This window comes from Procambarus clarkii, chromosome 62 (genome assembly GCF_040958095.1).
Source record: "Procambarus clarkii isolate CNS0578487 chromosome 62, FALCON_Pclarkii_2.0, whole genome shotgun sequence".
Taxonomy (NCBI): Eukaryota; Metazoa; Arthropoda; class Malacostraca; order Decapoda; family Cambaridae; genus Procambarus; species Procambarus clarkii.
Genome location: NC_091211.1, coordinates 840001 through 867207, shown reverse-complemented (window position 1 = coordinate 867207; position 27207 = coordinate 840001). Strand labels below are relative to the sequence as shown.

At 49.1% G+C, this 27207-nt stretch overlaps 1 protein-coding gene across 5 annotated transcripts in view; it reads right to left on the bottom strand.

Annotated features, from left to right (window-relative positions):
• Positions 1–27207, bottom strand: part of LOC123766594 (sacsin-like) — a 117946-nt gene that overhangs the window by 16545 nt on the left and 74194 nt on the right. For 2 of the 5 annotated variants that reach the window (XM_069308154.1, XM_069308153.1), the window contains exon 8: positions 13671–13830. The exons of 2 other annotated variants lie outside the window; for them this stretch is intronic. In XM_069308154.1, the coding sequence (XP_069164255.1) occupies positions 13671–13830 (160 nt within the window). Of the gene's footprint in view, positions 1–13670; positions 13831–22036; positions 22874–27207 lie in introns of those variants that run through there. One more of the 5 variants, XM_069308156.1, reaches the window with a different exon arrangement.

The following is a 27207-nucleotide window of genomic DNA, read 5'->3' as shown; positions in this document are numbered from 1 at the left end:
AACTACGTACCGGGCAACGGATTCCAGTGTCTCAACAGGAGAAGCCGAACGAGAGCACACACGACGGCCGTTAGGAGAGCGATGGACATCCGCCTGCACCGACAGGCGGCGGGGAGAGCCGATAGATGGAGGAAGAGGATGGGAAGGAGGATCGGAGGGGGACGAGGAAGAAGACACAGGAGACATGACAGACCGGGTTGAAAGAAGGGGAACCCCAGACAGAGGACCAGGAGGGGGACCCCTCGGGAAAGAACTCAAAGGAACAGAGGAGGGGGCAGTGGGCGTATCAGGGTCCAAGGCCCGGAAACGGTTGAGAGTCTGAGGAAGGGGGGAAGGACGAGGAGAGGAAGAGCGCAACACGCGAGCATAAGAGATATTAGTATAAGGCGGGAGCCGGCGAACCTGGCGCCTCGCCTCAGGAAAAGACAAACGCTCCCGGTGCTTCAGGTTAAGGACGGCCGCCTCAAGCTTGTAATGGACACAGGCACGGGAGAACGTAGGATGGGCCTCACCGCAGTTGAGGCAGCGAGCTTGGGGAGAAGTGCACTCCGACTTTCACTCCCACACAAAGGACAGAGAGAGACAGTCCCAGAGCAGCGGAGGGCACCATGCCCAAACCTCCAGCACTTATTACAAAGTCGAGGAGAAGGAATATACTCTTGGACAGAGCACCTAGCACCAGCAAGAATGACAGAGGATGGAAGGGTCCTACCATCAAAGGTGATCTTCACAACGCGAAGGGGTTGACGGCGACGACCACGAGGGGGACGAGTAAACGAGTCAACCTGGAGGACAGAATGGCCTTGGGCATCAAGGATATGCCGAATATCATCGTGGCAATCCTGCAGATTCCGAACACCGGTTGCAACATGGGGTGGGAGGAGAATAGTGCCAACACTGGAATTCATCTGAACGTTCTTGGAGACCCGAACAGGGATCTCGCCAAGGCAAGATAAGGCAGCCAAGCGGGAAGCCGCATCCTGAGAAGGAGCAGCAACGACACGTGCACTGAGACGAGTGGGGTTGAAAGTAACACACGCATCCACGGAATCTACAAGATGCCAATGGAGGGAGAAATCGTCAGGAGGCGCAGAATCAAGAGGGAGGAGATCAAAGTATTTGGCCCATGAAGCAGGACCAAACAAGGCCTGATACGCATCAGCACGGGAAGGAATCGAGCGAGTGCGGTTGGGGCGCGAACGGCGTTGAGAACCCCTAGAGAGAGAGGGGTCAAAAGGCGCAGTAGTCACAACGAAAGACTTAGCCACACCAGGGGACGAAGTGGTCACCACCGGGGGCTGGAGGCTCGACCCAACCTCAGAGGAGGGAGGGGAGCTGGGGGAAGAAGTCAGGACGGTCAAAGGAGGAGCAAGGTCGGGGCCCAACGCAGCGGGAGCTACAGAGCCTGGTCTTCCAATACAGGCCGACTCGGGGGCTTGGTCGCCCACCCCACGAGCCTGAGAGGGTACAACGGAAACATTCAACGACATAGAGACGAAAAGTGACAAATTCATCCACGAATGTGCCCCCATACCCACCATGGAGCCACAATTAGAGGCAGGACACCCAACAGGAAGCTATCGCCGATCATGCCGGGGCCCCCTAGGGGTGCGTCGTGAGTATACGCCCCACAAACGCCACCTTAAGAACCGTCAGTCCGTCGAGATCGGGTTCAGCGACGAAAGGGGGATTGACAATAAAAGGTTCCCCTCGCTCGAGACGTCGGGTACTACAGTTCTACGGGTGCAAGAGTATGCCTCCTCAAGCACCCGGGCGTCAAAATAGAAGAAGTCCAAAGAAATAATCCAAAACAAGCAAAAGGTCGGCAGGAAACGACAAGCAGATAGGAGAAGAGGGGGGAGAAAAACGAAACATAAGGAAAAGGAAAAGCGATCCGGCACAATTGGAGAAGACAGCAGCAGGAGTGCAAGGCCAGAAAAGGACAGAGGACTGCCCAACGGAGCATCACACTCCGGCAGCCGTCCACCAAGCCCCCTCACGACGCCAACGGGCCGGAAGGGGAGGGGGCTCAAGGCGCCCAGGTAATGATGCAGCGCCACAACTGGACACTTAACACAATGCAGCCCCCGGCCTGACCAAACAAGTACAGGGGCACCTCGGTTTACGAATTTAATCCGTTCCTGGAGATGGTTCGTAACCCAAAAATTTGTAAACCGAAGCGAATTTCCCTATAAGAAATAATGGTAAATGAATTAATCCATTCCAGACTCCCCAAAAAATTCACTTCAAAGTAAATTTTATACGTAATTTACCCAAATCTTCACTACAAAAGTATGTACAAGTTATTACTTACCTTTACTGATGACTCCTGTTGGTGTATGGAAGATGGTGAGGAGGGGGGGGAGAAGAAGTGTTACTGTTTGGAAGGGGAGTCCCATTCCATTATAACATCAGGCAGTGGGGACTTCTCTGGGGGTGCACTCTCTAGCACGTTTTGCCTGCATACCACTAGGACCTGATTGTGACTCACTGCTTGATTTTCTCACTAGGAAATGTTCCATTTAAGATTGTCTTTCCTTCTTTGAAACACTTGTCTGTAGCTAGACATCACATAGTCATTAATAAGATCAATACAACGGCCTGCTAAAGCTTTATTTGGGCAATTCTTTTCAGCAAAACTTTGCAGTTCTTCCCATACTGCTCACATTTTCTTAATTAATGAGAAAGGGACACCTTTACTGTCTCCTCTTCCTCCCCCCTGAAGATTTGTTGTACTGCCTAGCTAGTTCAACAATACGAGTATCATTTTCATGTTTACGAATGATCTCTTGTTTTTCCTCTATGGTCATTCTTACATGTGTTTTCTTGCCTTGAACCTTACCACTGGCTTTCTTGGGACCCATAGCAAGATATATAATAACAACTTTTATGTTCAAATAGCCAAAAATCTGGAAAAAAAAACTGTAAATCCTTGCATAGAATTCAGGCGGGATATTCACTAGGTGGGAGGCACTGGTAAACTTAGGCGCGATCGCCGTGCCACCACGCACCAGGTCGGCTGTACGCGTATCAACAAACTCGTATCCCGAGGTAAAGTTCGTAAACAGATTCAAATTTTTTTAACAAATCGGCCTCGTAACCCGAAAAGTTTGTAAAGAGAGGCATTCGTAAACTGAGGTACCATTGTATCAAAAACCAGAAGCCCGCCGTCTTATTCTTCACCAGAAAAAAAGGAGACAGCTGAAAACGAACAATATGTCCACCAGGATTGAAAGAGCAGAAACCCCCTGCATTGGAGAACATGAAGCTCACCGACCTGACTCTCAGAGGCCAAAGCCAACAGAAACAAAGCCTTCTGAAAACAATCTTGGACCGAAGGGGCAACAACGAACTGAGAAGAGAGAAAAGAGAGCACCCGGTCCAAAGACCAGGATAGCTCAGGTGGCGCATGAGCAGGCCTGAGGTGGAAAAACGCATGAGAAAGCTTACAGAGCGGAGCCAAAGTGACATCCACCGTGAATGCTGCAGCGGCTTCATCAGTGCCACACAATAAGAGGCAACAGTATTTGGTATAAGATGTTGGTCCTGAAACAACCAGGAAAGACAAGACAACAGGAACAGAAACAGAAGGCAACCTACAAAGAGAAAAGAAGTGGTAAAAGGAAAGCCAAAAGACTTCAAATTGTCGCCTAGAAGAAGACCACAGGTAGGACACCATGAAAGAAGCCACCTGATCACCATACAAGTGGTGGTACAAATGCATCAAAAATACCAGACACAAAGAGAAGAAGAGCAGATCGACCCTGCAAGGTACCTCACCGGCCCGATCTGCGAAGCCGCTGAAAACGCCCTGGGTTTGGACATTGATCAAGTAGCGACTGAAACCAAGGCTGGGCCGATCACCATGGAGCCAGGAGAACCCTCCCCCTGATAGGACTCCAGCCGAGCCAGAACCCGAAGCAACAGCAGGACGGGGAAAAAAGTACAGGTATCCCCCCCTTGACCATTCCTGCTGAAAAGTGTCGACAGTCAGGGAAGGGTGCCACATATATTGGAGACGCCGCGACCACACTGACGTGAAGAGGTCCACTTCCAGGTGACCGAACATCCGTCTATTCGATAAATTCATAAACAACAAATTGCAGGTAAAGGATAATATTCAGAGGTTGAAAATGGGAAATAGATTCACAGAAAATGAAAAGGAAATGTGTGAAACATTAAACGAAAAGTTCTAAAGTGTGTTTGTACAAAATGAAACCTTCAGGGAACCAGATACAATAAGAATTCCAGAGAACAACATAGAGCACATAGAGGTGTCTAGAGATGAAGTGGAAAAAATGCTCAAGGAGCTAAGTAAGAAAGAAGCAGTTGGTTTAGATGGAGTTTCACCATGGGTTCTGACTGTGCATCTGAGCTCAGCATTCCACTACACCTGATTTTTCAGGCATCCCTATGTACAGGAGTTGTTGCAGATGCGTGGAAAAAGGCTAACATAGTTCCAATCTACAAAACTGGCAGCAGGAAATACCCCTCAATTATAGACCTGTATCATTGTTAAGTGCAATAGTCAAAATATTGGAAAAAATAATTAAACTAAATGCGTAGAACACCTGAAAACAAACGATATAATATCAGATTGTCAGTATGGTTTTCGATCTGGAAGATCATGTGTAACAAATTTACTCAGTTTCTATGATCAAGCCACAGAGATTTTACAGCAAAGGGATGGTTGGGTTGACTGCATCTATCTGGACCGAAAAAAAGGCTTTTGACAGAGTTCCACATAAGAGGTTGTTCTGGAAACTGTAACACATTTGATGGGTGACAGGTAAGCTGCTAACATGGATGAATTTTTTTCTGACTGATAGAAAAATGAGGGCAGGAATAGTAAGAAGTGTATCGGACTGGAGAAATGTAACAAGCAGAGTACCTCAGGGTTCAGTTCTTGCACCGGTAATCTTCATTGTCTACATAAATGATCTACCATATGGAATACAGAATTATATGAACATGTTTGCTGATGATGCTAAGATAATAGGGAAGATAAGAAACCGAGATGATTGTCATGCCCTTCAAGAAGACCTGGACAAAATAAGTACAGTATATGGAGCACCACTTGGCAAATGGAATTTAATTTAAATATATGCCATGTTATGGAATGTGGAATAGGAGAACATAGACCCCATACATCCTATAAATTCTATAAATTATGTGAGAAATCTTTTAAGAAGTCTGATAAAGAACGAGATCTAGAGGTAGTTCTAGATAGAAAACTATCACCTGTGGATCACTTTAAGAACATTGCACGAGGGGCCTATGGTACACTTTCTAACTTCAGAATTGCTTTTAAATACATAGATGGCGAAATACTAAAGAAATTGTTCACAACTTTTGTTAGACCAAAGCTAGAATATGCAGCGGTTGTATGGTGCCCATATCTGAAAAAGCACATCAACAAACTGGAAAAGGTGCAAAGACATGCCACTAAGTGGATCCCAGAACTGAAGGACAAGAGCTACGAGGAGAGGTTAGAAGCATTAAACATGCCAAAACTAGAAGACAGAAGAAAAAGGGGTTATATGATCACTATGTTCAAAATAGTAACAGGAATTGATAAGATTGAGGGGGAAGATTTCCAGAGACCTGGAACTTCAAAAACAAGAGGTCATAGATTTAAACTTACTAAACACAGGTGGCAAAAAAAACAGCGTTGAATGTAATTAAACGCCATTTTCTGGGTGTGTCCCGGAGGCTCCCCGGAGCTATCCCAGGCTGATATGCTAATGTCAGACTTTGGCATCAGTCATGTGTATGGAGTTCTTAGGCCTACCGGGGACCACGGCCAGAACCGGGCCCCCTCAGAGAGGCAAGGGGAGCAATGGCCTATAGAAGCCCCCGTGTAGTTGGAAGCATTCTATGTCTGCCATCGACCGGAACAGGCACCCAGAAAGGTAAGCGCCCCAAAACAAACCCCTATTCTGGTTAAAATTGCTACCAAAAACCGAACTAGTGGATAGAACTCCCCAACCGAAAACAAGCAAACTAGTGTGACGTCACACACTGCCGCGCCACTGTCTGCGCAGCTCCCCCTCCCCGGGAGGGGGAAGGGGGAGCCCCAGACCCCCCGCGCCGGCTACCCACACCTCAGTTCTTGAGGCTGGATGTCAAAAACGCGAAAAACCGCCGACCGGAGGGAGGGAGGGATGCCGGGGAGCCTCCGGGACTCACCCAGAAAATGGCGTTTCATTACATTCAACGCTGGTTTTCTGGGGGGAGCCCCGTCGGCTCCCCGGAGCTAACTACCCACAGACAGAAAAAGAGGGACTTACCCGGGAGGCGGTCGTCGCTCACCCCTCAACTCGAAGCCGAGACAACTGGCTGCAACCGCCGACCCAAAGCAACACAGGCCCGACGAGGCCCAGGGACATTCACAAGGTAACGAGCAGCCAGGACCCTGTTCGACCGCCAAAATCCCCGCGCCCGAATATCAGACCAAGACATATTCCCAAAGACGGCAGCAAGAGCCGCGAACTTACGAACGTCATGGGCACGGGGATAGACCGCAGGCTGGCTGGACCTAATAACCCTGCGGACGACCTGAGAGACCCGAACCCGCGAACAGGGAAGAAGGGAAACCGGATCAACCCACAGCGCGTCCCCGGACACAGAAGCTGTGGCGCGCAAATAACGGCGAAGCGCCGCAACCGGACACAAAACATGATGCACCCCCGGCCTGACCAACCAAGCATCAACCACCCATGGACCCCTCCGGAACGCAGCAGTCTCATTCTTCGCCAGAAAAGAAGGAGACGGCTGCAAACGAACAAAACTATCACCACGACCAAAAGAGCAGAAACCCCTGCGCCGGAGGAGAGCATGAAGCTCCCCTACCCGACCCCCAGAGGCCAAAGCCAACAAGAAAAGTGCCTTGGAAAAACAATCCTGGACCGAAGGGGCCACAACGAAACGAGGAGATGAAAGGAAAGCGAGCACTCTGTCCAAAGACCAGGACGGCTCAGGCGACGCATGAGCAGGCCGGAGGTGAAACAATGCACGAGACAGCTTGAAACGGCGCAGACGTAACATCGATACCGAAAGCAAGCTGAAGCGGCTCCGCCAGCGCCGCACGATACGAAGCGACAGTGTTAGGCATAAGATGACGGTCCTGAAACAACCACGAGAGGAAGGACAAGACCACCCGAACAGACAAGGAGCTAACACGACGAAGACGCAAAAAGAAACGGAAGGACCGCCAGGAAACTTCATACTGCCGCCGAGAAGAAGCCCTCAGGTGGGACACCAACAAGGAGGCCACCTGATCACCATAGAGATGATGATAGACTCGAGTCAAAAAAACCATACGCGAAGACTCGAGGAGAAGATCGAACCAGCTACGTGACGTACCGGCCCGATCTGCTGAAAGAGGCGGAGCCGCGGGAAAACCCTCGGGTTCGGACACCGAGCAACCAGCGCCTGAAACCAAGGCTGGGCCGGCCACCAAGGGGCCAGAAGGACAACTCTCCCGGTAAGTCTCTAAGCGAGTCAGGACCTGGAGCAACAGCCGAACGGGGGAAAGAGGTACAGGAACCCCCACCTCGACCAGTCTAGCCGAAAGGCATCGACCCCGACGGCCTCGCAATCGGGGAAGGGCGCCGCATAAACGGGAAGACGCCGCGACCACGCCGACGCGAAGAGGTCCACTTCGGGGCGCCCGAACGTCTGGCAAAGCCAACGGAAGGACTCGTCGTCGACCGTCCACTCCGTGGAGAGGGGAACGAAGCGAGACAGGGCGTCGGCCAAGACGTTGGACACGCCCCGTACGTGAACCGCCAGGAGAGCCAAACCCCGAGAACTCAGCAGACGAGTCACCCGAAGCGACCAACCCCAAAGAGACAAGGACCGCATCGAACCCCCGCGGTTCAGGCAATGAACCACCGGAGAGCAGTCCGAATGGAGCCGAATCGTCGATCCGCGGGCCACCCGAATCCTCCCCAGAGCAAACCACACTGCGCGAACTCCCGCACCGTACTGTGAGCTCGACGGAAGGACGGATCCCAACGCCCCTGGCCGGCCTGGTGAGCACTGGTCACAAAACCCCAGCCGAGAGACGACGCATCCGTGTACACATCGAGCGAGGGCTCGGGTAGGCGCCAAGGCACTGAACCCCGAAAAACCCGAAGAGGAAGCCGGTGACGCAGCAACCGACGCAAGGCCCCCGGGGGTCGAACTCTGCGATCGCGAGAGAGGCGGAAGGGGGAACCCCGAAGGAACCAGAACACCGTCGAAGCCAAACCCGACCCGGCGGGTAGACCACCATCGCGAAGTTCAGGCTCCCGCACAGCCCGCCGGGTGACCCGAGGGCCCTCCAGAAACAGACGAAGGCGGGACCACAGCCGCAGGAGAGACTCCGGAGGGAGAGACAAGGAGGCGGTTCGAGAGTCCCACACGAGACCCAGCCAAGTCCGAACCTGAGAGGAAACCAGATGGGACTTCCTCCAGTTCACCAAGAACCCGAACTCGGCGAGCTGGGAAAGAACCAAATCCCTGGCTAGCAAGCAAGCTGACTGGCTGGGAGCCCAAACCAGCCAGTCGTCGAGGTAGGCCAACACCCGAACACCTAGGAGACGCAAACGAGCCACCACAACCCGTGTAAGGCGCGTGAACACGCGAGGTGCCAGGTTCAACCCGAACGGGAGACAACGAAAGCGGTAACTCAGACGCCCCACAACAAAACCGAGCCAGTCCCTGAACCGCGGATGAATCGGGACATGCCAATAAGCGTCCCGGAGGTCCAGGGACACCATCCAAGCTCCCGGCTCCAAGAGGAGCCGAACCTGAGACAGCGTAGTCATCCGAAAGGAGGGGCAATGAACCCAGGGGTTCAGACGGGACAAGTCCAGAATGAACCGCAGGTCCGCGCAGTCCCGTTTCGGAACCGGAAACAGACGGGAAACCCATCTGAGGGACGACGTCGTTTCGACGACGCCCAAGCGTACCCACTCCAAGCGACTCGACAGAGCGCAGGGGAAGAAACCTGCCCTGCCAGCCCCGACCCCCCAAAGGGGGGAGGGGCCACCCAACGCCACTGCAGGCCGCGAGACACGACCCGAAAGGCCCACGAATCATGGGACCAGGCGCGGGCGAACAGCGCAAGCCGCCCCCCCATCGCCCCATCAAGGGGGCAAACCGCGAAAGGGCCGGCGACCCTTACGAGACCCAGAACCCCGCACAGCGCGAACACCGCGCCGACCAGACGAGGGAGGGTCCGCAGGAGGAGCCAACCCCAAACCTGACACCAGAGGCCTACCACGACGAGAGGAACCCCGAGCCCTGGCACGACCCTTCCGGGAAGACCCACCCCGGGACCCCCGGAAAACCAACAAGTCCGACATCGGACGACAAGCCGCCGACGCAGCCTGAATAAACTGCGCCACGGCCGACTCCCAAACAGGAGAGGACAAAAAGGTGAAGAACGCCTAAGAGCCAGAGCCCAAGCAGATTCCACGGAGGAACCCAGCACCGCCTGCCGACACGCGAGACGGGAAGCATAGAACAGGGAAACCGCATCCCGCAAAATCAGCGTGAACAGCTTCAACAAGGCAGCCGACGAACGCACAGCCGAGGACAAGGTGCCGGACCCCGGGACGGACCCAAGCGTCCCCACATCCTCCACGAGCCAATCCGAAGACAGCTCCAGGAGGGAAAAGAACCGCAAGGCCGAACACAAAAGGCCCCGGGCGCGCAAGTCCTCCGCCACGAGCGCCGCCGAAAGGGAGGGAACCTGCACATGGAGCTGAATAACGCCCACATCGCGGGGAAGGGCAGGGGCAAACAAGCACTCATTCAGGTACTCAAGTTCACCCCCCAGGAAAACCTGAAACACCGTGGAAGTTTCCCGCCACTCCAGCGTGCGGGAACGACAGAAGGAATGCCAGGAATCTGGACCAAACAAGGGGCAGTCTGCTAGCCAGGACGACTACGGAACCTCGTAACGGAGCCAGAAAGGGAACGAAGTCCCAAACCTGAACGTGGACGGATCCATTTCCGAGGCATAATCCGGGTCACGCAGGAGGTAAGCTGCAAAGGCCGCTCGCACCACACCAGGTTGGATGCGATAAGCCGAAAACCTCCGGAAGGACGGAACCGACGTACCCGGGGGAACACGGAACCGAACCCGGGGAGGGGCCGACACCAAATCCAACTCGTACGCAGAGGGGGGAAAAAAAAAAACCCACTCCTTGTAACAATAAGCCTCGCTCAGTGGGAAGAAAAACCCAGGCAGGGTCCAGCGGGGCCCAAGGCCCCCAAGTCAGCCCCTCCCCAGCCTCGAGGTCCGTCACCACAGGACCCGAGGCCGAGTCCTCTCCCCAAGCCCCGACCCCACAAGACAAGGACGGAGCAGCCGGAAAAGCTGGAGGAAGGGGGGCCCACTGGTCAGACCCTGAAGCTTCGGCCGGGAGACAAGACTCGAATGCCTCTGCTGCCCCCCCGGAAGGGGCAACTCCCGAAGCTGCCCGAGTCTCGAGATCAAGTAACCCCTGCTCCGACCCCGAAACCCTCAGACGCTTCGGGGCCGGAAGCAGGGGCAGGGGACCAGAACGAACAGAAGGGGAAGGACGAGGAGGTGCGGACTGAACCAGGATCAAAGCGACCCCCACCCCCAAGTCCGGGTCTCGAAAAGCAAAGCGGGGCAGCCCCGGGGCATCCGGGGAAGCAACCAACCGAGCGCGTTGCAACAGACAAAACCTAGACTGCAACGCACGTGCCGCCTGTACCCGCATAGAATCATCAGAGGATTGGGTAAATTGAGTCACAAGCAAGCAGCAACACTCACAGGACTCAGGGTCGAAAGTATCACCGACCCAACAGGCAGCGTGGCAGAGGCAAAAACAATGAGGGTCACCCTGAGACAAGGGGACCGAGCAACCCTCAACCTCGCACACAGCGAGTGGGGACTCCGGGGTCACATCCATCGGACCCACGCGCCCCCTAGGGGATTCCCAGGGTCCTGAGCGTTTACTTTAAGAGGACTCGCGCTCAGGTAGTCCTAGGCAGGGTGCTGCAAACCGGCGCCCAAAACTACCAAGCAAACTTCTAAAGCTGAACCCCAGGGACGTGTACACTCACGGGGACCTAGCAGGGGGCGCCACCGAGGAGAACAGTGGAAGGGCAAAAACAAACTGAATAAAATGACAGAACCCCCCACCAGGCAAAAAGAAAAAGAAAAACAAAACCCCGCAAGAGGACAGCGAACCCCAAGGAACAGAGCCGGCCGCGATGTCGGGAAATACAAGCTGAGCAGCACCCTGCGCCCCTACCAGTGCAAACTGCCTCTTACCTGCCGGTAACAAGGGAGAACAGAACACCCAAGAGCCCAACAGGCGGCCGAAAAACCGAAAGGTAAAACGGACCAGCAGAGGCAGACCCCGAGGAGCCTGTGGAAGGTGGCTCCAAGCCCCAAGGGCAGTACTTACAGGGCACCTAGGGAAGGCAGCCCTAGGCGCATGCAGCCCGAGTACTGAAGATAACTCCTGGCTCTCGCACCCACAAAACTAACACCACACGCAAAGCACAGTGCAGTAGCGACACCGGAGCCAGAGCACACGACTATCGCCTATAGCATCAGCCTCAAGAACTGAGGTGTGGGTAGCTGGCGCGGGGGGTCTGGGGCTCCCCCTTCCCCCTCCCGGGGAGGGGGGAGCTGCGCAGACAGTGGCGCGGCAGTGTGTGACGTCACACTAGTTTGCTTGTTTTCGGTTGGGGAGTTCTATCCACTAGTTCGGTTTTTGGTAGCAATTTTAACCAGAATAGGGGTTTGTTTTGGGGCGCTTACCTTTCTGGGTGCCTGTTCCGGTCAATGGCAGACATAGAATGCTTCCAACTACACGGGGGCTTCTATAGGCCATTGCTCCCCTTGCCTCTCTGAGGGGGCCCGGTTCTGGCCGTGGTCCCCGGTAGGCCTAAGAACTCCATACACATGACTGATGCCAAAGTCTGACATTAGCATATCAGCCTGGGATAGCTCCGGGGAGCCGACGGGGCTCCCCCCAGAAAATATAAGAAAATTCACTTTCGCAAACAGAGTGGTAGACGGTTGAAACAAATTAGGCGAGAAGAGGGTGGAGGGCAAGACTATCAGCAGTTTCAAAGCGTTATATGACAAAGAGTGCTGGGAAGACGGGACACCATGAGTGTAGCTTTCATCCTTTAACTACACATAGGTACTACTCGCAGGACTCTTGGGTCAAAGGTGTCAGTGACCTAACAGGCAGCATGGCAAAGATGGTGAGTGTCATCCCTGAGACAAGGGGACAGAGCAACCTCTCAAACTCACACAAAGTGAGGTGGGACTCAGAGGTCTCCTTCATTGGACCACTGAGCCCCAATGGGAGTTCCCTAGGGCCCTTAGGCTGACTACTAAGAGAAAGCTCAGGCGAGGTACTGCTAACCGGATATCCCAGAGCTACCAAGCAAACAAACTAAAAGCAGAACCCCTGTGACGTGTGCAAGCACGGTAACCTAGTGGAGGACCACCAAAATCATACAAGTGGTCCTACCGCCACACCAGGCAACCCCCATCAGGCAAAAACAAAAGAAAAACCCCTCAAAAGCACAACGTCTCAATGGGAACAAAACCGGTCACTATGCGTATATCGGACAGCAGCACAGTACCTCGCGCCCCAGCCAGCGACAAAATTACCTCCAATACAAGGGCAAACAGGAGTAAGAACCACCCCAGCTGAACCCCAAGGGCGGGCAATCACCGAGCAGCAACAGAACCTCGCAGAGGGAGTTCCCGAATGGCTCAGGGAAGATAACCCTAGACCGCAGGGGCAGTACTTACAGGGCACCTAGGGATGGTAGCCCTAGGTGCATGCAGCCCCAGTACTCTTATTTTACTCCTGACTCGCACACCACCAACACAGAGCAACAACATTGCTATGCAGCACTGTGCAAAGAGTGGAGTCAGAGTCAATGACCGTCACCAACACAACAGCCTTCTGAACTGAGGAGAGTAGCCAGCATAGAGGTCTGGGACCCCCTGTCCCCCTCCCAGGGAGGGGGTTATGCAGACAGATGAGCAGTGGTTGTGGTGACTCATGCTTGTTTTTTATTTGGAGAGTTCGGCTTTTGGTTTGCAATTTTTGACAAGCTGTAGTTTATTTTGGAATTTCTACCTTTCTAGATGCCTGACCTGATAGATGGAAGACATAGACTGCTTTCAAGTCTATGTCTCCGTGGTGTAGTGGTAAGACACTCGCCTGGCGTTCCGCGAGCGCTATGTCATGGGTTCGTATCCTGGCCGGGGAGGATTTACTGGGCGCAATTCCTTAACTGTAGCCTCTGTTTAACGCAACAGTAAAATGTGTACTTGGATGAAAAAACGATTCTTCGCGGCAGGGGATCGTATTCCAGGGACCATAGGATTAAGGACGTGCCCGAAACGTACTAGTGGCTGTACAAGAATGTAACAACTCTTGTATATATCTCAAAAAAAAAAAAAAAAAAAAAGTATACAAGGGTGTCCATAGGCCATTGCTCCTCATGTCTCTCTTGAGGGGGCCAGGTTCTGGCTCTGGTTCCTGGTAGGCTTAGAACTCCATCGATTGACTGTTGCCACAGTCAAATATATGCATAACAGCCCAGTATAGCTCCAGAGAGCCGAAGGGGCTCTCTACAGATAAATTAGTTTTTATTAGGGAACCTACCAACTGAGCAGAGAGAAGCCAAAACTGTTTGTGGCACAGACACAAGAGGGAAGTTTTGCTGTATGAGGAAGGCTTTAACAGTATTGGAGACATGCAGTGACCAGGAGGTTAATGAGTCATCTGTAACAACATCTGCTGGCCTCATCATACACCCTTTTACCTGTTTAGATCAGAATACAAAACACTATATATAACAATGTTGAAACAGAAAGCTTGTTAAATTTACCAAGGTCCCCTTAGTCTAAGTTGAGGCTGTTTACATGATCACCTAACCAGTGCTTGACTTCATCAAGAGAACACATCTTTCATTACACCATGCCACTGTCCAATCTGGCACACTAAGCACTGCTAAGGGGGCTGGGTGCACAATTTCTCAACCTTCCTCAAACACTTTCAAATTTGTTGTGCATAATCTACATGGTAAATGCTACAACTTTTCCTAATGGATCAATAATATAACATGAACAGGAAAAAAATTATTTGTGAAAAAAAAAAAACAGCGTTGAATGTAATGAAACGCCATTTTCTGGGTGAGCCCTGGAGGCTCCCTGGAGCTTATCGGGCTAATGTATGTTATATTAGACCAGGACATTAGCTAAGGAGTTCAGACTTACCAGGGACCAGCGCCAGAACCTGGCCCCTTCAAGAGAGGTTTCAGGGAGCAATGTCCCTGAAAAACCCCTTTGTGGTTGGGGTTTTCCTTATCTTCCATCGACCGGGGTTAGGCACCCAGAAAGGTAGGCATAACAAAACACACCCCACATGGTAAAAAACTAAAACAAAAAAAACGAACAGAGGTAGAAACTCCCTACAATCACAAGGAAACAAGCAAACATCACACTTTACTGCCACGCCGATCGTTCGCACAGCCCTCCCCGCCCCGAGAGGGGGAAGGGGGAGCCCTGGACCTACCTCGCCGGCTGCCAAGCTTCAGTTCAGAAGCTAAGCTTCAACCAACGCGAAAAAACTACCGACCGGTGGGAGGGAGGGTTTCCAGGGAGCCTCCGGGGCTCACCCGGAAAATGGCGTTTCATTACATTCAACGCTGGTTTTCTGTGGGGAGCCCCTATGGCTCCCTGGAGCTTCATGCCCAAAGAGAAGGAAAAGAAAGGGCCAACCTGGGAGGCGGCCGCCACAAACTCTGCAACGCAAAGCCAAGACAACAGGTCGCAACCTGCGACCCAAGGCAACAAGAACGCACAGGAGCAGACGCGCATAAAGAATGGGTGGCCAAGAACCTGTGCAACCCTCAAAACCCTGAGCCCGAAATGAGCCCTAGACGTCGCCAACACAGCAGCAAAAGCTGCAAACGTCCGAACAGCACGGGCGCAGACAGACCGCAGGCTGGAAGAATGAAAAACTCTGCGGACGACCTGGGAGACCCGAGCCCTGAAAACAGGGAACGAGGGGAACCGGGTCAACCACAGCGCATCCCCAGACACGGTACGCAGGCAACGGCAAAAACACAACCGGACAACACAGGACGCACCCCCAGCCAAACCAATCAAGCATCAATAAGAGAGGTTCTTTCCAAGAACCCTTCCGGAAAGCAGCTGTCTCAACCGTCACTAGGACGGAGAAAGACTGCACACGTACAAATCTACCAACAGTACCAAAGAGCAGAAACCTGAATCAAAGGGGTTACACAAACTTAGAATATAAGAAAGCACCCTGATCAAGGCCAAGGACGGCTCAGGCGACACATCAGCAGGCCGGAGGTGAAACAAAACACGAGAAAGCGTACGAAACGTCATACTGTCGCCAAGACCAAGGAAGACCGGCCACCAAGGAACCATGAGGACTGCTCTCGTGGGAATGGGCTGCAACCGAGCCAGAACCCGAAGCAACAGCTGGACTGGGAGAAGAGGAACAAGTACCCCCACCTCGACCAGTCCTGCCGAAAAGCATCCACAGTGAATGCCTCGCAGGTGGGAAAGGGCGCCACATAAAATGGGTGACTCCTAGACCACGCCGACTCGAAGACTTCCACGGCCAGGAGTCCATACGTCCGACAGAGCCCACAAAACGAGTCGGCGACAACTGGCCAATCCGAGAAGAGAGGAATGAACCGGGACAGCTGTCCACCAGGACGCAGGACACACCCTGGACATGAACCTCACGGTTAGCCAAACCCCTGTGGTTCCGGCAAGAACCGCCAGAGAACAGTCCGAACAAAGCCGAATGGTAGAGCACCAAGTGACCCAAACCCTCCGAAGCACAAACCAGACAGCCACGAACTCCCGAACCGTGCTTTAAGCCCGACGGACGGACAGACTCCACCAACCTCGGCCGACCTGGTGAGCACTGTCACAAAGCCCCAGCCAAGAGATGACCCGTCCGTGAACACATCGAGCGAAGGCTTGGGGAGGTGCCAAGGCACGGAACCCCGAAAACCCCAAAGTGGAAGCTGGGACGCAGCACCAACACAAGATCCCCGGAGGAACGAACCCAACGAATGCAAGAGGCGGAAGGGGAGTCTCCGAAGGAACCAAATAGACGCCGAAGCTAAACCCGACTCAGCAGGCAAACCAGCACGTCAAAGTTCAGACCCCCGCACAACTGCTCAAGCAACCGCTGAGCAACCCGGGACCTCCTCATGTACAGCCGAAGGCGGGACCACAGCCGCAGTAACATTTCTGGAGGGAAAGACAACGAGTGGCCCAATAGCCCTCAACAAGGCCCAGGTCTGAACCCGGGACGGAAACAGATGGAATGGCCTCCAGATCACCAGGAAACCAAACCCGGCGATCTGGAAAGAACCACACCCCTGGCGAGCAGACAAGTGGACTGACTGGGAGCCCACACCAGCCAGTCATCGAGGTAGGCCAGACACCAAATCTCGGACTCAGACAGGGCACTAAGATCTGGTAAAGATGCAAAAAAATATATACCAAGTGCCCAGTACAAAATAGGGAAGGCAACAAAAGCAGCAAGCCTGAAGCCCCACCACCAACTGTGCCAGTCCCAGAAAACTGGAGAGGAACGTGCCAAGAAGCGACTTGGAGGTCCAGGGGCCACCATCCAGGCACCCGGCCCCAACAGAAGCCGGACAGGAGACAACAGTCCTTCGAGAAGGAAATAGAATCCAGGGCGCAGACTGAAGTCCCGAAGAACTGCAGATGCGAAAGGCCCATGACTGCAAGGAGCAGACGGGAACCCCAGAAGGATGGGGCGGATCGACCACGTCCAACGCACCCACTAAGAAGATATGACGAAGCGCAGGGGAAGAAGCTCACCCCGCCAGCTCTGAACTCCCCCAAAGGGAGGAGAAGCCGTCTACCGACGCCACCAGAGGCCGGAAGACAATCAAAAGCGCCCACCAACAGCAGGACCATGCGAGACTCAACAGAGCAAGCTGCTCCCCCAGCGCCCTGTCAACAGAGAAGGGAACAGAACCCCCTTCCGAAAGAAAAACTACATACATATACACATTATGTATATACACATACATATACATACACACACACACAAGATATGTTACACACATGTGCGTATACACATGTGCACACGCACACACACACACACACAGCATACACATGCACATGCGTACACACACACGTGTGTGTGTTTAGGAAGTGATGTGGTGGAGGCTGACTCCATACACAGTTTCAAGTGTAGATATGATAGAGCCCAATAGGCTCAGGAATCTGTACACCTGTTGAGTGACGGTTGAGAGGCGGAACCAAAGAGCCAGAGTTCAACCCCCGCAAACACAACTAGGTGAGTACATACATTGCGAAAGAAAAGTACCAGACGCCTACCAGTGGGCAGAAAGCACCATGCCGGCCAGGCAAAGAAGGCACAAAACTGCATCAAAAAGCCCACCTCGACAGCAAAACCTCAAAATCCCAGCACGACCACAACATGTGCCAAGACCCAAAATGATCAGTCTGCAAGCCAGGAAGACCCCGGAACCCCAGAAGGCAGAACCAGGTCACACGAGGAAACAAAGCCCCTTGAACCAACAAAGGGGGGCCCAAGAGGAAGAAACCTCCGGAACAAAACCAAAGAACCCAAAGTAACCCAGAATCGAACCTGGGAGAGCCCAAACCACCACATTTGCCGGCGGAGAACACCACAAAGGCAAAGCACAGCCCGCAGACAGAACCCCTTGGGAAAACGGTCATAACTGACCGAAAAACGAGGGAACAAGGTGTGGCAGCAAGCATACCAGCCTGGGGACACTGAGTCCAAACCCAAAGGCCCAGACCCAAAACAGACAAAATGGAAAACCCGATGCAAATTCAACACCCAAACGTTCCCAGAGAAACAGGCAACGGGCAGAAAACACAAGAAAAGCAAAGAAACGACAACAGGAGAATAAAAACCCCTGAAAAAAGGTGAAAACTCACCCCAGCAGCTCACTCGTACACCCAGTTGCATGTAAACAAACCGCAACGCTTCCCTGGTGGCCACGCCGGGAAACCGGCAGATGAAAATGGCCGCTAGCCGGGGCCGTGACTGACGCTAAAGATACAAAAACACGCCAGCAAAAGTTGGAAGCAAGCAGACTGGATGGGCGAAAAATGCTGCCAAACAGCAGAAAACCCAGGCAGGGACAAACTGCCCCAGAACTGCTAGCAGGAATCCCCCACATCCCCGGGAACCAACAACAGAGGCCCCGGGGCAGAGCCGTCCTCCAAGCCCTCCGCCCTTAAAGAAAAGCAAGTCCATGGGAAAGGCAACAAGAAAGAGCCGCTAGTAAGACCCAGAAGCCTTGGCAGGAGGAACCGGCTCGAAAAACCTCCGTCCCCCAACCCGAACAGGGCAGCCCCCGAAAACCGCCCGAGTCTCGGCCCCAACTAAACCCTGCCCAGACCCCAAAACCCAGACAGTCCGGAGCCGGGAACAGGGAGGGGAAAGGGGCTAACAGCACCTAATCAAACGAGGCGGCCTCGGGGCATCCGAGTGGGAAACCAACCTAGCATGTTGCAGCAACCTAACCTAGCTTGCAACACGGATGCCGCCTGTACTCTGAAAAGTAATAACATCAGGAAAGTACTGGAGAAAAAGCAGAAAATCTCTCGCAAGACTCCGGGTCAAGGTGTCAGTGACCCATTAGGCAGCATGACGGAGGTAAAATGGCGACTGTCACCCGGAGACAAGGGCACAGCAACCAACGAGCCCGTACAAGACGGGTTGGAACTCGGAAGACACATTCAATGGTCCCCCGAGCCCAGACAGGGGTTTCCAGGGCACGTAGGCTGACTGCTACGGGAAGCCCGGGCAAGGTGTTGCTAAACGGTTAAGAAACCCAAAAATAACAAGAGGGTAGAGGATAACACTGAAAACCCCTGCGACGTGTACAATCACGGGGGCCTAGCAGAGGGCCGCCAAACACTACCAGTGGAACTATAGCCACACTAGGCAGTCCCCCACCAGGCATGAAAATAAAAAAAGAAAAACCCCGCAAAAGTACACTGTCTCCAGAGGCAACAGGAACCGGCCGCCGCTTAGGTGGCAGGCTATGCAACACCTTGACGCCCTAACCAGCACAATACCAATCCCTACCCAGGGCCAAACAAGGGCCCCAAGAGCGAGGCAAATGCCGAGCAGCAAGAACCTCTACGGGAACGGTTCCCGAACGCCCCAGGGAAGACAACCCTGTTACGCAAGGTTAGTAGTCACAGGGCGCTTAGGGAAGTCAGCCATTAAGCGCTTGCAGCCCTGGCACTGATGAGGTACTCCTGGCCACCGCACAACACAACACACGGCACTGAACGCCACACAAGGCAAACACCGCCTAGGAAACTGAGGCCAGAGAAGCGTTTATCCCGGTTGACATTAGCTTACGAACTGAAGCTTAGCAGGCGGCGTGGTAGGTCCGGGGCTCCCCCCCTCCCCCTCTCGGGGCGGGGAGGGCTGCGCGGACGATCGGCGTTTCAGTAAAGTGTGATGTTTGCTTGTTTGCTTGTTTCCTTGTGATTGTAGGGAGTTTCTACCTCTGTTCGTTTTTTTGTTTTAGTTTTTTACCATGTGGGGTGTGTTTTGTTATGCCTACCTTTCTGGGTGCCTAACCCCGGTCGATGGCAGATAAGGAAAACCCCAACCACAAAGGGGTTTTCCAGGGTCATTGCTCCCTGAAACCCCTCTGAAGGGGCCAGGTTCTGGCGCTGGTCCCTGGTAGGTCTGAACTCCTTATCTAATGCCCCGGTCTAATTTAACATACATTAGCCCGATAAGCTCCAGGGAGCCGTAGGGGCTCCCCACAGAAAAGAAAATTTCACAATTTCAAGTTACTAAAACAAATTTAATATTTCACCAATTTTTATTTTATTAATTATGGTCTCAGAATGGCATATAACATTCATTTTACTCCATATAAAATTTAGTTTGAGAGTAAAGTTTACTGTAAAAAAAATTAAGTCAACGTGACCTTCAAAATATGCGCAAAATTTAGACGCAAAAATTTATGACTCCAAAAGTTATTGGTTTATGAATAATCGATGTGGAGGAACCTTAGAACTAAGAACTTTGTACATAAGTAAAAATGGTGAGAGTGTAGAGGGTGGCCACTATGCTCCTTGGGCACCATACCAGCTTAGTTGTACAGTTGTGGTGAATAAAACATGTAGATATTTATATATAATGTGTGTATATAGTGTAATAACACCACAAACAGTATCCTTGAAGGAGGAATGTTAGTGCATCTGGCCTTGAATGAGTGAGGGAGGACCTCCCTCTGTGGCGACCTCTCTTACTGTCTGAATTCAACATACCAGCTTTGTTGTACAGTTATGGTAAATAAAACATGTAGATACTTATATATAATGTATGTAGTGTAATAACACCACAAACAGTATTATGGGAGGAGGAATGCTAGTGTGTCTGGACTTGAGCCAGTGAGGTATGCAGCCATCAGCTGACTGTGTGTATGGCAACCTCTCCTTTTGTCTGAACTCACCATATCAACTTAGTTGTACAGTTATGGTGAACAAAACATGTAGATACTTATATATAATGTCTGTATATAGTGAATAAATGTTAAAACAGTATGGTGGGAGGAGGAATGTAGTGAGTGAGGTATGGTTGAGGGAGGGAGTGGCAACAAGTGGCTGGCTGGTGTGGTGGCCACTCGATCCTCATTGCTTTTTGACTTACCATACCAACTTAGTGGTTCGTTATGGTGAACAAAACATGCAGATACTTATATATAACCTGTGTATATAGTGTAATAACAGCAAAACTATTTTTTTATTGTTTTATGAACATAATAATTGAATTACTAATATGCATACCATAATTTTGAGTATGGTGATGATTCTCACATGTTAATATTATATAAATATATCACACTACGCACTATTGAATAATATTACTGCAAAATAACCAAGAAAAAATCAGTCAGAGACATTGAAATAACTAGGCAAGATAATTATGCCACAATTTATCTTAGTTAGAAATAATGCCACAATTATCTTAAGACAACTCGCGCTTGACAACTCAGGCGGAGCAGACAGACATCCCTGCTCTATTGTAGCCAAAATATGCCACCAATGTTTTTTTTTATTATTTTTCTCGTGCTCAGGGAACACAAATTAACAATTTTATAAGAAAAAAAAATTGAATATTTTTTCTTGCGCCTGGCAGAGTTGAAAGCATTAACCCCTATGCTGCTCTAGGCTATTTGGCCTTTGTCACCCACAGCATAAAAAAGGATATTTTATCACAGGATCACAGCATTTGCATAAAAAAGGAAATTCCCACAATTTTTTTTTCTTATAAACCTGATAATTTGTGTTCCCTGGCCATGAGAAAACAAAAATTAATTGTACTTACCAATGACGTAAATGAGCCGACAATATGAGCGATGACGTTACACCCTGCCTGATTGCTCATGCAAGGTGCGTCCTGGAGGCGTTGCATGCGGTCTTCAAGCAGCCAAAGTTGTCACGAATATATTTTCGCTGCATTATTTGCAGTGTCTAGGGGTATTTTATCACATTTTTTTTCACTACTTGTGTTGCATATAATGTTATTTGATGTTGAATTATAATACAAGTTGCATCCATTCAATATACACCTGAATATTAGTGTCACAATAATGTGCACACAAATGTTTTAAATTACGCCATATATAATATACAGTCTCCGAGGTGTAGTGGTAAGACACTCGCCTGGCGTTCCGCGAGCGCTTTGTCATGGGTTCATATCCTGGCTGGGGAGGATTTACTGGGCGCAAATCCTTAACTGTAGCCTCTGTTTAATGCAACAGTAAAATGAGTACTTGGTTGTAACAACGATTCTTCGCGGTGGGGATCATATTCCAGGGACCTGCCCGAAACGCTACGCATACTAGTGGCTGTACAAGAATGTAACAACTCTTGTATATATCTCAAAAAAAAAAAAAAAAAAAAAAAAATGTATTCACATTATATATACATACATACACACACAAAAAAAATTCACTCATTATTTACAGGTCTTTGCAACATTATTGTACATTTAGAAGTCTTTTACACAGTGGTGGTCGTTGAAACAGTTGATAGTACACAATGGGACGGCACATACTTCACACAATGTTTGCACCAGTTGACGTTTCTGTTCTCTCATTTGTGTGGTTCTACAAACTATACAATCACATTGGTCTATTGCACGCTTTCCAGCTGGTGGCATATATTTTAGTCTGTGTACTTGAAAGGCTTCCATGTAAGTGAGCCTGGGTGTAGGTGAATAGTGCAATACTGGGTTCTGAATGGGTATTTGTATGCTAGGAATGTCTTTGCCAAACTTTGTTAGTAACTGTGTCACAACTGTAAAACTAAACATACAAAAAGTTAGTTTACGACCTGTTTTCACCAGATACATATTGAAACTGTTCAGCATGCTTACGTCAACTAGATGGAAAAACGTCTTTTTCGTCCACTTCAATGTTTTCCGTACATACTGAACAGCGCCCACCATCATGTCACATTTATCAACTAAACACATATTGATATTATAGTCAAGAACACAATCTGGTTTATATACTGGTTGTTTCGTTGCTCGGCTCACCTTGCCACTGTTCACCATTGTACCAATGTGAACAGTTGTCAGCATGTTTACTTCTTTCTTTCCACCTAACTGAGAGTATTTGATCACTTTTTCTTAGCTGGCAATCACTAACTTCAAGATTATTGTCAAACACTGGCATTTTCTTTCTTTTTGCCTTTACTGTGCCACAGGCTTTCGACAGAGTTCCACATAAGAGGTTGTTCTGGAAACTGGAAAATATTGTTGGAGTGACAGGTACGCTTCTAACATGGATGAAAAATTTTCTGACTGATAGAAAAATGAGGGCAGTGATCAGAGGCAATGTATCGGACTGGAGAAATGTCACAAGTGGAGTACCACAGGGTTCAGTTCTTGCACCAGTGATGTTTATTGTCTACATAAATGATCTACCAGTTGGTATACAGAATTATATGAACATGTTTGCTGATGATGCTAAGATAATAGGAAGGATAAGAAACTTAGATGATTGTCATGCCCTTCAAGAAGACCTGGACAAAATAAGTACATGGAGCGCCACTTGGCAAATGGAATTTAATGTTAATAAATGCCATATTATGGAATGTAGAATAGGAGAACATAGACCCCACACAACCTATATATTATGTGAGAAATCTTTAAAGAATTCTGATAAAGAAAGAGATCTAGGGGTGGTTCTAGATAGAAAACTATCACCTGAGGACCACATAAAGAATATTGTGCGAGGAGCCTATGCCACGCTTTCTAACTTCAGAATTGCTTTTAAATACATGGATGGCGATATACTAAAGAAATTGTTCATGACTTTTGTGAGGCCAAAGCTAGAATATGCAGCAGTTGTGTGGTGCCCATATCCACACAACTGGAAGCACATCAACAAACTGGAAAAGGTGCAAAGACATGCTACTAAGTGGCTCCTAGAACTGAAGGGCAAGAGCTACGAGGAGAGGTTAGAGGCATTAAATATGCCAAAACTAGAAGACAGGAGAAAAAGAGGTGATATGATCACTACATACAAAATAGTAACAGGAATTCATAAAATCGACAGGGAAGATTTCCTGAGACCTGGAACTTTAAAAACAAGAGGTCATAGATATAAACTAGCTAAACACAGATGCCGAAGAAATATAAGAAAATTCACTTTCGCAAACAGAGTGGTAGACGGTTGGAACAAGTTAGTGGAGAAGGTGGTGGAGGCCAAGACCGTCAGTAGTTCCAAAGCGTTATATGACAAAGAGTGCTGGGAAGACGGGACACCACGAGCGTAGCTCTCATCCTGTAACTACACTTAGGTAATTACACTTAGGTAATTACACTCCAGTTCTATTTTCAATCAAGAGCCTAGTTAGCAAGGGACCTATATATTAGTTATCAGTATAAAATGTGGCTTTGTTCAGCTATGGTGTCATCAGTGTCTTCACCACACTACCTGAGAAACCATGTTGGTCTATACCGGGAATGTCTACATCGCTAGCAGAATACAGAATCATATGTAAGACGTATCCTGTTTCACAGTCACAGAGAACATAGAATTTCAATCCAAATCTATTGCGTTTGGAGGGAATATACTGCTTGAAGCCAACATGTCCTTTGAAAAGCACAAGGGATTCGTCAATCACCAGCTTCTGTGCTGGTACGTAGAAATCTCTGTACTTTCCAATCAGTTCATTCAAAACGTGCCTGATTCCAAAGTCTATCATCCTCTGTCCCGTCTTCATTACTTGAAAAATGAAGACACCTGAGGAGTATCTGAAACCTGTCTCAAGACAAATATTTCCCAAACAAAGGTGTTGGAACAGACTGGTTTTTGCTCCAATAATCTGAGAATACGTTTTACACAATGATTCATCAACATACATAGTGCCAAAAAAACATACATTTCACCTACAGTAGTGTTTTTTCTAACACTGTAATCGTGAAAAATCTGTTAACTCATGTTCAATGAGATGAGACGCGTGAATATTAGTTTCGTGTACAATATGTTCCATGAACGGCTCATCAAAATATACTGTAAAATAGTCCATTTCACACATGTCCTCACCAGTATCAGGGAAAAGGTCTGTAATTCCAATGTTTTTATTGTCATAGGCAGGAATTAGTGGAACAAAATCATCACTATCACCATCACGGTTTTGGCCTCCACCACCATCTTCTTATATTTCTCCGGCAGCTTTGTTTTGTTAGTTTAAATCTATGACCTCCTGTTCTTGAAGTTCCGGGTCTCAGGAATTCTTCCTTATCAATTTTATCGATTCCTGTTACTATTTTGTACGTAGTGATCATACCGCCTCTGTTCCTTCTATCTTCTAGTTTTCGCATATTTAATGCCTCTAACCTCTCCTCATAGCTCTTGTCCTTCAGTTCTGGGAGCCACTTGGCGGCATGTCTGGTGGCGGTATATGTGCATTTGACACATTACCACCAGAAACCATGAAACTTTCATTCAGGCTACATAGTGAATCAGCTTTAGTCAATCTCTCTAATGCACTTCACAATATTAACTGGGAATCTGAATTTAATAATTCACAGGATATAAACTCATCAACAAACCTCTTTCTCTCCAAAACTCTAAGCCTCTACAACACTCACTGTCCCCTCCTTACCAAACAAGAAACTGATAAAAGAAAAAATAACCCGTGGCTCACAAGTGGCATAATTAAATCAATCAACAAAAAACATACGAAAAGAATAAGAATACGAATACGAAAAGAAATTTAGGAATGGCCTAGTTTCAAAGGAAGTAGTTAAAAGGTACTCATCAGTGCTTACCAGTATCATAAGAAAAGCAAAACTTTCATATTATGAGACTAGATTCAAAGAAGCAAAAGGCAACATGAAAAGCACATCGAATACCATCTCTAATATCCTGGGAACTAAACAACATTCCCACAACCAGATAACACTCTCTAAGGATGGCCTTACACCGTCATCTGACTTAGAAATGGCGAATGAATTTAATAGCTTCTTTTCATCGATTGGTGCTAACCTTGCAAGTAAAATCCCACAGACTCAGACACATATCTCTCAGGCAGCTATCCAAACTATCTTCTCCTCTCACCAGTCAGCCCGACAAATGTTGTGTCCATCATACACTCACTAAAAAACAAAGCTGGGAACATCAGTGAAATCCCATCCATTGTATACAAGAGCGCCTCCCATGCCCTTGCGCCACCTATAGCTCTGCTGTTCAACAACTCCCTTGAGTGTCATGCCTTCCATGATATCCTTAAAAAAGCAAGAGTAACGCCAGTTCATAAAGGAGGTAATCCGGCAGACATAAACAATTATAGACCAATATCGAACCTACCCATACTATCAAAAATATTTGAAAAAATTATCTACAAACAGCTCTACTCCTATCTCGTAAAATTCGACATTCTTAGCCCCTGTCAGTTTGGCTTCCGCTCTCAAAAGAGTACCAACGATGCAATTATTAGTCTCCTTGATATAATTTACTCAGCCCTTGACAAACATGAGTTTCCAATTGGACTCTTCATTGACCTGAGAAAGGCCTTTGATACTGTTAATCACGATTACCTCTTATGTAAACTCCATCATTATGGAATCCGAGGCCATGCACTGGACTATATCCAATCCTATCTTAGTGATAGACACCAATATGTAGCCATCAATAATAAAATCTCTCCCATTCTACCAATAACCGTTGGAGTGCCACAGGGCAGCATCTTGGGACCTCTTCTATTTCTTATATACATCAATGATCTGCCTAATGTCTCTAACATTCTGAAACCTATTTTGTTTGCTGATGATACTACCCTCATCTACTCCAACCCCAACCCACATACACTAAATAATGTTGTTAATAATGAACTAAAAAAAGTCCACTTATGGATGTCAACCAACAAACTAACACTTAACATAGAAAAGACCTACTACATCCTATTTGGAAGCAAATCTACAAATGCAATTCAGCTTCAGATAGACAATGTAAACATTAGCAATAAAAATGATGGAAGGTTTCTTGGCATATTCCTAGACAAGAGAGTCAACTTCAGTACCCACATACAACACATAACTAAGAAAGTCTCTAAAACAGTTGGTATACTCTCCAAAATCAGATATTATGTACCTAACTCTGCTCTCATCTCTCTATATTATGCACTAATCTATCCCTATCCCAACTATGGTATCTGTGCATGGGGTTCAACCACTGCAAACCACCTCAAGTCCATCATCACCCAGCAAAAATCTGCTATCAGAATAATATCAAATTCTGCTTTCAGACAACACACAGCCCCCTTGTTTAACTCCCTAAACATGCTAAACATAATCTCACTCCACAAATTCTCTTGTGTCAACTACATTTACAAAACCCTGTTCTTAAATGCAAATCCTTGTCTGAAACTCTTCCTGGACAGATGTAATAGGACCCATTATCACCACACCAGAAATAAATATCTCTTTGATATCCCCAGAGTTAAACTTAATCTGTGTAAACACTCTATGCAAATAAAGGGACCCAGTTTATGGAACTCACTCCCTACTGAATTGAAAAGCTGTCCAACTTTTACATCATTCAAAATCAATACTAAAAAGTACCTAATTT